Genomic DNA, 12,565 nt, shown 5'->3' with positions numbered 1-12,565 from the left:
CAAGAATTTTACACGTGGAGGCACAGTCTTACTGACCAGTAAGCTTTCTTGTGGACTCAATCATCTTTGCCTGCAAGTTTAGAGGAATACGGTGATCTACATTAGCAGTCATGTCTTGAGATGAAGCAGGTTATCTTCTTTACGTAAGGACAATCTTTGACAGAATCAGGAACATTTATTGTACTGTTAGGGACCAAAGAACCTAAAACCACACCCTTCTTGGCCAGATCATAAGAATTAGTTCAGGTTTTGCTTCCATGAAGTTTGTTACATGGTATGAAACAAACAGCTATGGCAGGAGTCATGTATATGAAAGTTATGTTGTTACTATAATACTAGATCCATGTTGTCTTCTTCTGCCCATCTCAACTACTGGGTATATCACAACAGAGCCAAAGATGGCTGCTTTCAGACTCTTGAACACAAGGCTCAGGGTCTTCCCTTCTATGGGTAATTCTCCTCCACCACCAACATTCCTCAGACCGAGTTTGCCTACCTGTATCAAAGGCTTTACTTAAATCTATATAAAAAGAAACAGGACCTGAAAACAATTAAACAATTCCAGACTAAGTAAAACAAGGCTATGGACAGGTCCAGTATTGTCAAATGATAGCTCACACATGACAGTATGGCAGGGGGAATGAGATAGGGAAAGTTGAGATGGATGGGTGGAAAAAGACAATATTGATCTACCATTATTGTGGCTACATACCCTTTGTATCGGACTTTGTGTTTTCCATCCACCTCAGCTATGGGGACATAATCCTCAACTATTAAAACCCCAGGAGATCTCATGGAAGGATATTACAGAGAATGGTGGAGCCAAATTAAAGCAGGGAATTAGACTGCATGTCCAGTTTGCAATGGGAAATAAATATGTACAGTATACCAGTAGCTGCAGCAGATATCATCATAAAGAAGGCTGTGGAGGTAGCGACAGCTCTAGTACAATGAACTTTAGGTGTGTGAAGTAAAGGCAATCCTTTGGCTTTGTGAATAAGAGAAATACAATCAGGCAGTCACCTGTATAATGTGACCTTGGAAATACTATCTCCTAATTTAGACTTGTAAAAGGAAAAAAAAGCTGCTGAAAGTCTTGGTACTGTGGAAACAAAATCACAACTGGCGATGATCATTCAGGAATTGCAAAGTTTATTCTCCTTTTTCCAAATGAAGAAAAATTGGCAAATTAATGGCCTGATTCAGGGCATAGTACAAAACCACCTTGGGAAGGAATTTAGGGTTGGTTCGAAGAGAGACCCTAGATTTGTGGAACGCCAAATACAGACAGAGCCTTCTTCTTCTTTCGGCTTTTTCCCTGTTAAGGGTCGCCACAGCAGATCATCTGTCCGCTCATGATTGGCAGTGGAGTTTTACAGTGTCGAGTTGCCAGCCCGGCGCCCAACCTTCCACAGAAGGCACACACAAGATCTAAAATCCTCCTTGCTGAGATAACTGTCATCAGAAAAAAGTATTTTCCAGGAAAGAAATTTCAGTTCCACCACAGCTGTAGGTTCAAGAGGGGGTTTAGTTACAGCCTGAAGTAAAATAATATCCTGAGGTGAAATCAGGTCTTTTAATGAAGTAAAAGTACTCAATAAAAGGCACTGAATAAATTCAATGAGGCAATGTTCTCCCACACGAAAACTGGAAATAGGTGTCAGTTGAACATTTACACTGGAATAACTAGCAGCATCCTGAAACAAACTTACCAAAAAATCCAAAAAGTATGGTAATGGGGCTAGTCATACTGAGGAAGTCCAAATGGAAAACCTTTTTCTATACACTTTACTAGCAGCTACTTTCTGGGATGACAAAATATGGAGCATAGAGGGAGCCTAGAATTTTTGGCCATCACTGGAAGTGGAGAAACCCAGTGATCAACTTAATACTTTGATGCCCAGGTGAGGCTTGCTGGACAGGTTAGAGACCAGGTCTGGAAAACATTCTGGCACACAGGGAATGAGAAGCAAGTGAGGCCATAGAAAGGGAAACCATATCTGTTGAGGCCAAAAGGTAGCAATGATGGTCACCTTTACTTTGCACCAGATTACTTTCTGAATGAATTTGGTTATGAGGGGAATGGCCAGATAAGTGTACAGCAGACTGGGAGGTTAACAGTGAATAAGTGTGTCCCTCAGTGACTCTACTTCATGGGAAATCAGGACAATGTAGCTGTGTATTTGGTGTTGGACGGGGTAACATAGAGGTTGAGTAATACGTGCCCCAGAGTCTAAAGGTCTTGGCAGACACTGACTGATTGAGACACAACCTCTGAGGCAGTCGAATGGACCTGCTCAGCCTCTTAGCTACAACACTAGTGGTACGGAGGTGGCATCCTATGAATTCTATCATCCGAACTGGAGGCAATTTGAACATCTTCATATTTATTGTGATCTTTAGACGAAGGCATAACTGGAGTAAGGCTTGAATAAGTAAATCCCTCGTGGTAGTTGCTATGAGCCAGTCGTCTAATTATGGGAACCTTTGCAGTCTGAGGTATGCTGCAACCACTCTATTACATTTGGTGACCATTCCGGGGGGGGCAGTTGTGGTGAGACTGAAGGGCAGTGGCTGAACTGAAAGCTACTGGCTCCCAGCTAAAAGTACAAGAACCTTATGGACTGTCTGGCTATCTGGACCTGATAGTAGGCACCATGCACATCCACCGAGCACATCCAGTCATCCTTCCACAGAAAAGACAAAAATGGACTGAACCATGACTATCCGTAATTTTATCTGTTTCACAAACTGGAATAGGTAGGTGAGGTCCAGAGTGGGCTGGAGGTCCTAGTTTTTCCTTGGAACTAAAAAGAACCTTGAATAGATTCCGGACCCATGCTGGTCTGGTGGGACCTCTGGGATAAATCTTTTTTTCTAGCAGTTTTGTGATTTTTGAACTGCCACCTTCTCCTGAGGGGGTGGAACATCAGGAAGGCTTCTTTGTTGCTTTATGTGGTAGGGAACAAAGGGAATAATATAACTTTTGGCTCTCACTCTCTGCACCCAAAAATCCAAAGTGATGGCCAACCAAAGGGCCTCAAAACCACTGGTTCTGCAGACCACTTCTGCAATGAGAGTGATGACCATTGTTTCACCCCCTTTACCCCTGGGGATGGTCTATCTCCAGAAATGTTATGAGCAAAGACCAGAGACTTGCAGAACCATAGATTTTTACCACCCTTTTGGTTCCAGAAGAAGGCCCTTTGAGGGATGGAGAAGCAAATACCGAAAGAGAGAGAGAGAGTTTTGACATTTTTTTCACTTCTGGTGATCGTGTCCTTCACTTTTGGCTCACAGAGGGTGGACTTGTCATACGAGGCATTCAAAAAGGATGTCATGAAGTCTTTGCAAAATAATGTAGACAGATCCTGGCTTGTCGATGTTGAGCACTGCCAGTGCCTGCTGCTCTGGAAATGTCATCTGCCGCATTGGATAACAGATACATGGACACATTCGATATAGACTGAAGGGTAGCTAAGTGTGCATCCACAGGCTCTGCAGTCAAGAATCCCAAAACGGACTTGAACAGTTTCTTGGTCAAGTCTCTTTGAGATCTTATTGAATGAGCTGGATAGTTTAGTTCATGTAATGCAAAAGTCGCTGAAGCATTAAGTCCACTTTCCAAATCTGTCCAAAACTATAGACTCTCCAATAAGGAGACGGACAAAACAGATCTCTTCATTTGTGGTCACTACCACTATTGCATCTACTGCAGGTTGCTTGTTACAGTGGGTGGGGTTTTTCTTGCAGGGAAATCAATATCTTTTCAGGTTTTCATGATACAGTCTCCAGCACAACCAACTCCTACCATACCCACTGCAAAACCAGATCAATAAGCTCATCAGCTGGGGGGGATCACCCATGAAGTATATGGGCCATCTCTCCAAGCCTTGAGAAATACTGATTCCTCCCGGGAAGGGGACCAACTGGAACATCCTTCCTATTGCTGCAATAACTCCAGGATATCTTCAAATGAGAATCTTATATTTATTTATTACAGTTTGATGACTGGGACAGTCCACTGGGCCTGGAAGAGCCTGTTTTCAGTGGAGGCCTAGGGAGAAAATCTACACAAGATATAGACAATTTTACAATAGTTATACAAAAGTAAATAATGTAGCAGAACAGTGAAAAATACAGAGATAATATACAATTTGTTAAAAAAGTCATAACATTTCTAATACTAGGTAATGATTTACAGAAGTGAGATTCATGTAGTCTAAACATATTAAAAGTACAGGCATTTCAGCAAAAACATGTAAGTAAAACATTTATGTACAGATTAAAAAAAAAAACAAGCGTACAGAGAGAAGAAGGTGAGGTGGGAGAGGTAAAAGGTGGTATATAGCGGAGAAAGGGTGTGGGTTGGGGGGAAGGTTATGAGGTATAGGATAGGAGAGGAAGTAGAGGCAAAGGGTAAGAGAGCACAGTGATAGAAGGTTGAGATATATAGTGCATGGGAGATAGTGTTAAAGAGTTTATGTGGTAGGGGTACAAGAACATTCCCACTTCGAAAGGAGATAATATTGGAGAATAATTTTGAAGTTTGATTGGCTCTGAGTATTTTGAAGGGTGGTAGGGAGAGAATTTCAGAGTTTAGCTAGGGAGCAGGATAATACTAGGTGGCAAGGAGGTCAACGAGGCTTATGCATGTTTAGAAGATTGTGGTTTTCTGATCTCAGGATTTTTGATCTTCCAAGGGAAATCTTGGGGAAGCCAGCCTTTTTCAAAATCAGTATCTTCAAAGAGGGACTCCCGGGAAGGGGGGGTGGCAATGCCTCCTCTTGCAAGAATTCTTCCTATGTTCCTTCACAGCAAGGGGGCTCTGAGGAAGATGTGAAAGCTGACAGGAGCTCATCTCTTGAGCCTTATCAAGGCCTAAAGAAGCTGGCTGGCTCTGAGGAACTGGATAAAGATGAGAAGGAACAGCAGACATCAGCAGGACAGATACCAGCGCAAGCAGCAAACTTTTTCTCTGGATCTAGGGAGAGAACCCTTTCAAAAACTTGGAGAGAGAATCCTTTCAAAAGCTTTGACAGTCATTGCTGAAACAATTCCCAAAGGGGGCCCCTTGGATCTGTACAACCTGATAAAGGTACCCCTCAAGACTTCAGCCCACTCTGCAATGATGCAGACACGTGTACAAAGCTGTCCAGGGACAATGAGCTGAGAAGAAATGACAGATCCAGTAGCCATAAAGTCAATTGGATCTCCATGTACCAGTGCCAACCTCTCTATTCAGCTGCCATCCTGCCCTGGGATCTGACAATGTCAGAGTCAAGTAGGAACAGAACACTGTCAGAGTTGCAGACAACCAGACTATCAGCTGCAACAAAGGCATGTCATAGGAAAAGCTCCGTTCCAACATTACCAACTCTGAAGGTCAGATCAGTGAAAGTGAGACTAGACAGGCTGAGGTCGGAGCTGGTTCTGGCGGAGTGTAAGGTGCAGGGAGGACTCTCATGTGAATCTGGGTCCTCAAAAACTCCCTCATCATCCTACCTACATCAGCTTTAGACAGACTCCTTAGCAACCACACCAACCTGAAAGAAGAAACCATCGAAGGTGGCCTGGAGGGCCTGTAGAAGGACATCTCTTGAAGAAAAGTTAATCACAGCCAGAGGCTGGCCAGCTCCAGGGAGATCCTAGCTAGAAACTGCAATGGTCTAGTCTGAGATCAAATCTGAATTGGTCCTGAACGAGGAACTGGTCCTGAGGGTCTGGAAAGCTTAGGTGACAGAACCAAAAATCTTTCTAATCTTATCCTTTTTTTTTCTTTCTCCATCTCCTTATTCCCATCCCTTGTTGGCCTTACACTTCTCTCATGTTTTGCTGGGAGGAAACCAAGAGGGAGGATGCCAATTCCCCTGCTGTGGATGGGAGTAGGCCTTTTAATACCAATTATGAATGATTGTCTGAGAGGGCTCATGGTGCAAAGACAGAATATTGTCAGTCTTCATTCAAATGAGCTGCCCTTAGGTAGTACACACACACATTGTGTGGGTCTTGAGGGGAATCTTGTGACTGCACGTGGTGGTGCACTTCTTAAAACCCAAAGCCTTGTCAGACATCTCAGGAAATACACTAGCGCACAAACTACTACACAAGTTAACAAACCAGTAAAAGTAGACAACAGTAGTTAATACTAACTATGATATTAAGCAAAAATTAAACCTATTTATATAACTATCCAGAAATAAGGACAAAAGCTAAAGATAAGAAAAAAAGCAGTTTTACAGTTTTACATCTATATCTATACTAGAAGGAAGGGAAAAGAAGGAAAGACAACTGGTAAAAGAAAAAAACTACACAAGATTATGACATAAATTATTGTAAAGAACCCAAGCAAAGTAAGAAGAAGAAATTTCAGTTCTTGGACTCGTGGCAGAAAAAAAAAACATATTCAATAAAAGCAGTACTGTAAGCACTGAAAGATGGGTTCAGGTTTGAGTTGTATGGGTGTCAAACATGATCTGGGGAACTGTGAGTGTGGTGAGAAACTATGAGTTGAAGGGAGGAACCAGAACCTTGGATCCAATAGTCTGAAATTTGCCAGCTTTGGATCTAGTTGGATTCAATATACCAAATAGTTGAGGTGGATGGAAAAGACAACATTGGATTTAGTGTTAATTCATTCCCCCATCCTAATGAATAAAGGAAAACAGGGGAAGGGTGGCAGGTCAATCTCTGGAGTGACCCATGTATGGAAAGCCATGACCAGGAACAGCTCTGAATGTGAACAACAACAAATACTGGTAGCCTAGCTCAGAGCATCTGCTACCTATTCATTTTTGCACAGATCTAACTTACAAAGTAAAAGTATTGTTATATCGCCTAGGGCAAACCAAGCATCACATCTCTACACAAAGTGTATGACCTTCTGCTCTTTTACTTGTTTAGATGCAACACAAAATACACTGGTTGCACAGTCATGTGCCACACAGGGATGAAGCTTTGATTTCACCTTATAAATGACCCGTATTTGACAAGTGCAGAGTCCCTGTAGGAACCAAGTGGAGTAGGATAGGAGTGAGCAGCCTTCACCAGATCTACACCGGACCTCCATTTCTGGTGGAGTAGGGGAAGGTGGCTCACCTCACTACAATGGCAATATCTTCAGGACTGCAGGTATACTGCCCATAGCAACAAGCTTAACCAGCCTACTCTGCAGCAATGTGCCACTTATGTAAGGGCTAGGCTGTCAAATGTGACAGCATGTACTTCTCCTTTGCGAGCAGCAATTGTACAGTATGCATACTATACTAGGAGAGGGGAATCTGTACCCTGACACAGAGATGATGGCTTCCACTCATGGCTCACTTTTACCTTGCCACAGAGTAATGAATGGGCAACAGAGCTCTTGTTTCTGAGGAATGAGTGAGTAGGGCTTGTGTATCTCACCAGAATAATGTGAAACCTTCAAACCACTACCATGTCTATAACACACCTGACATATAGACATCTTAAGTACAAACCACAAGTTGCTTTCACAGCTATACTACCTCACATTCACTTCTCCAAAAGCATGTTCTGTTTAAATCACAGACAAAATTTGGGTCCCTAGACCTTGTATTTCTGGTACACTCTGAGTTACGAATATGTAGGAGATTCATAAGTGCGGGGTTTGCAGATGCCTTGTAAGCTAGGCAAAGATCACCCCCTCAGCAATTTATAGCAGACTGACTAGAGGGAGAGAGGTTTAAGGTGCTCTGCATAAGGCAAGTTTGATACACCTTGTATTCTTTTTACAAGGAACCTCTGAGGTCATTCTAGTTGCTGCATATGCCTGGTCAGGCACATACCAAAAGAAGCATTATACTCTATGGTTGGTATGATAAGGGCACAGTACAGTGGGATAATGACCTCTTTGGACCTAGATACCAAGCCCTTACTTATAAGTTGCGCAATACAAAAGGATTTCCTCACCACTGTGGTCAAGTGGTGGCTAAAGGTAAGGCTACTGTATACATACGTATTCAAATTCCTGACCAATGGGTCAATTATTAAGGATGTATTAGTAACATGGCAATTAGGCAGGTTGGCTGACTTCCTAAGGGACACAATCATGCATTTTCTTAGCCCTGAGTTTAAGACTATGGCTTTGGCATAATTTATTAGTCACAGATAGTCATGGCACAAATGTCACCAACAACCGCTATAGGATCAGTTTTGCCTCCAGTGTTAAAGTGTATTTACATCTCTTGCATACTTACATGTGTTTTATTACAAATAAGTGGGTTGTCAGGGTACGTGAGGCAATTGCTACAATGCCTCAAAATACCCATCTCAACCAGACTGGCCACAAGAAAGAGTCAGGAAGTGCATATCCATGGCCACTGATCTACTAGGAAGGAGTGAGGGAAATTTAAATACTAAATAGGTAAACAGGGCAAGGAACTTGATGAGCAACACTCAGATATGCACTCACTAGATGCTTTAGTAGTTAGTCAGTATTGCCACAAGAGTGTAGACCAGAAACCTTTCTAATCTAAAATAAATGGAACATAAAGGCACCCTTCACTTGTAAGGCTCTGCTCAGCAAGGCCAACACTATGATGAACAGTATGTTCACCTTGAAAAGCCTGCATGGCAAAATTTTGAGGCAGATGTAATAGTCCTCTTTTCCAAGTATCGAATAAAAGGGAGCTTTCTATCTTTCTATCACTTTCAAAAACACAGACAGTACAGACATGCCTAAACTGGTTCTAATAAAGCAAAACCTGATTTATGCATGTGACTCTCTACTTTAAATGTCAGGAGTAAGTGTCACACCATAAATGGTAACAGGTAATTGCAAAGAGGTGACCGACTCCTGTATGTTACTTTAGGGGTTAGCAGCTGTTCTGACAAACATGTGAATAAATGGCTTACATACAAGGACTGAAGAAATTAATGCTAAACAACAAGGAGTATGAAGCACAGTTAAAAAGAGTAAATGTGAAAGATGGCCTACTTCACTGCCTAAAGCAAGCTCAAAGTAGAACAGCACCAAAGCTCACAACTTCCTATTATTTTTAAAAAGCTTTATCATCTTCACATGTTTAACAATGATGTAAGTACACACACAGTTACATTATCTGACTACACACTGCATGTCTACATTTCTGTTTCAAAATACTTCAGAGGATGGCATAACCAAGACAATAAATGTTGCAGAGATGTGCAACAATGACACCTCATTTCAAATAAATGCTGCAATGAAGCATGGCAGAAATATATTTTTCTAAAATACATTAAAGGCAAGTGTAACTTGTTTAAAAATGAAACTTACCAAATGGCTGCAGCAATGAATGCAGCTGTTGCTGATGGTACTAATGCAGGGTACTGTGAATCGTAATCTTTGACACCACATAGACATTCCAGGTAAATTATGCAGTAGAAGGCAATCATTAAGCTAATGGCAAGTAAACAGCTGCCAAGAAGAAACCACCAGCTGTAAAAGCACAAAAAAAAAAAAAAACATTTAAAGACACAATGGCATATTGATACACACGTCAAGGCACAAGTAAGGTGGCCTAATTCATTAATCAAAATTATGGTAATCTGGAGTTTTTGTGATACTCCACTCTGAATGACCTGGAAAATACCCTCAGGAAAAAGCAAAAGCTTTAGATAACTGTGAAGCTTACACATAACACTGAAACTCTGTGCGTAAGTTTTTTTTTTTTCTCTCTCTCTCTCGGTAGCGATGGCTTAATTGAAAGTTGCACAATGGTTTTGATTACTGGCTCATGTGTACATGAGAGCAATGGGATATTTAGAAAACATGCTTCTGACTGACTATAACTTCCAGTTTTTCAATGTTTCATAATTCACATTTTAAATATTTTCCTTTTCACTGTGTCTGTTATTTCAGTCGTGATGATCTGAGCCCTTTAACATAATTTCTGATCTTGAATGTTTCCTGCTACAGGAGGTGCTCAGTTTCTTACTGTTCAGTTGTCCCATCATATCTCTGATCTCTGAAGTTCTCATTAGAGACACCTGAAAGATAGCAGCTAAGGAAAAAGTGAAATCCTTGGCAAATGTGTACGCTGTAAAATTTTCTGCAAAATCCAGTTTAGAATCAGCCGACTTAAAGATAAGATAGAGATACATACTGAAATGCTACATATTCCACAGAAACTATTTTAAACAAGACGTGGGTGAAAGAAGAATACAAGAATGTAAAAATTTTACACAACAGAGGGAGAGTTTCTTGCAGCCATTGTGGTCATGCTCTGTAAATGGAAGGTACAAGAAGGCACAAAGGTGAGCGTGGTATTTCTTGAGCATGCAAACTAAAATGCAGGTATGCAAGTATGAAAGAGTTGTAGCACTTCATAGGTGTATATCAGGCTAGCGACCACTGGGATCTTTATAAGCCTAGTCATAACAATCTAAATGAGTATCCTGCCAACCTTAGTAATGAGTGCTAACCCTATCTCTACATCTTACCTTATTAAAAAAAAAAAAAAAAAAAAAAAAAAAAAAAAAAAAAAACTTCCCATAACACTGCCACTACTGGGGGGTGGGAGGACTACTGTAAAGATCGAGAAAGGGAATAAATTTTCCTTTCTCGATCTTTTGTAGGTCGATATTTAGGTTGATTGATTTTATGCAGTTTCAAACATCTTAACACCTGTATGGTACATTTGGCCTTAAGTAAGTTTGATCATTTGTCAGGGAACTACATACTACATACAATATATATATATATATATATATATATATATATATATATACACACACACACACACACACACACACACACACACACACACACACACACACACACACACACACACACAGAGATACACACGTACAAACACACACACACTAACTCTGAGATCGAACAAACTCAGAGAAAAAGGTGAATGCAACACTTACTGCCTCACTATTCTCTAAATGACATTACAAGACATTCTGGTGGCAAATGTTTAATCAACAGGCCATCACATACAGTAGATTTCCCATATGTAGTGAGACAAGTGAACTCTTCAGTATACCAGGCCTTGACATACATGCCAAAATACTTATTTCCCCATAAATACTGCAATCTGGATCTTTATTATAATCCTTTATTCAATATTAAAAGTGATATATTTTCATCATCAAGATCTTTGTCCAATAACTCAAAATTTAACAGAAATGAAAATTCACAGCAAATATTCTCACATGCTTCAGCTCTGCTTGGTAAAAAATTATTTGCCTGAGAATCTATGATCAAAATGAAGGACTTTTTAAATTTAACTCTTGCAGACAGAGGAAGTTCATCAGTGTTTCTTTTTTAATCCATCTTTTAGTTATGCATTTTATAATCAACATCTGGCAATTTACACCATTTTTTTCAGTTGCATCAAAATTGTTTTTGATTTCTTTTAAGAACTCTTATAACGCTGCTGACAATTTTCAACATGTGCTTAATGATGCTTAAAGTGCCTATTAATGCTTTACTAGTTTTATGGAACTGCTCTAATAAACTATGCCATACTATAAACATAAATATGAATTCAAATTCCTCAATTTTACTGAGAATAACATTGGCTTCTGCCTTTGGATCAAATGGACAATCTGACACTACTGATGAAAACCATCAATCAAATTCCAGACAATACAAAACAAACAGGCACAAGCACAGGAAAAGAACAAAATAACCCTTACTATGTATAAAATGTCCACCTCTGACATTTTACCTATAATAAACACAAGAGTTTGCTCTTTGCCTGTGAGTCATATCTGTTTCATTTGGAGTTCAGTCTTGGTACTACCATTTGTATTTTAATCATCATTAATTGTATTTAAATCACAATTGTTCAAAACTGATGCACTGACTTACTTTCAAATAGCTCACCCTTATCTTGAAGATGAAAAGTATCTGTTGAAGAACAGCAAATCACTGTTGGGATTTGCAAAGCTATTAGCTGCAGCTTAACCTACAAGGTGTCATGAATGGCTGGCATACTGAATGTTGCAATGTAATGATACAAAAGGCTACATGGGAGTTTGTGCCAAACTATACAACAGATATAGCCTTATCCCTGAAATAACTATCCATCTGAACGTTAAACCCTAGGTACTAGGGGTTGGTATAAGAGGTTGGAGTTGGCATAATGGTTAAGGTGTTTACCTTACAGACTCAAAGTACACAGTTTGATGCTTACCTTTGAAAGGAAAATTGGCTAGGCTTAGAATGGCCCACAGGCATAGCTAGCTTAGCACTTACTATAAACCTAAGAGCAAAGGTGTAGATTGTCTTATCTCAAGGCCAAGCTATATGTCTGTTATCCTGCTGGGATCATTTACACCTGAGTTATCAATATGTCTGCTACCCTGCTGGGATAATTCACAGCTGAGTTATCATCAATATGTCTACTATTCTGCTAGGATCATTTACAGATGAGTCCTCAATATGTCTGTTATCCTGCTAGGATCACTTAGAGCTGAGTTATCAATATGTCTGCTCTATTGTTGGGATCATTCACAGCTGAGTTATGTCTGCTATCCTGCGGAAATCATTCACAGCTGAATTCTCAATGCTCAGACATACGACACCAGTCTAAGTAGTCTTGGCCTTTCTATA

The 12,565-nt window shown here is 40.4% G+C and overlaps 1 protein-coding gene across 2 annotated transcripts in view; it reads right to left on the bottom strand.

Moving 5' to 3' along the window:
- The window catches only part of TMEM128 (transmembrane protein 128), a 313,852-nt gene that overhangs the window by 101,643 nt on the left and 199,644 nt on the right, over positions 1-12,565 (bottom strand). For both annotated transcript variants that reach the window (XM_044062601.1, XM_044062600.1), the window contains exon 3: positions 9,275-9,436. In XM_044062601.1, the coding sequence (XP_043918536.1) occupies positions 9,275-9,436 (162 nt within the window). The remainder of the gene's footprint in view (positions 1-9,274; positions 9,437-12,565) is intronic.

This window comes from Protopterus annectens, chromosome 2.part1, assembly GCF_019279795.1.
Source record: "Protopterus annectens isolate FY-2018-M chromosome 2.part1, PAN1.0, whole genome shotgun sequence".
In the NCBI taxonomy this organism is placed as follows: domain Eukaryota; kingdom Metazoa; phylum Chordata; order Ceratodontiformes; family Protopteridae; genus Protopterus; species Protopterus annectens.
The sequence above is the reverse complement of the archived record's forward strand: the minus strand, read 5'-3'. Positions and strand labels throughout refer to the sequence as shown.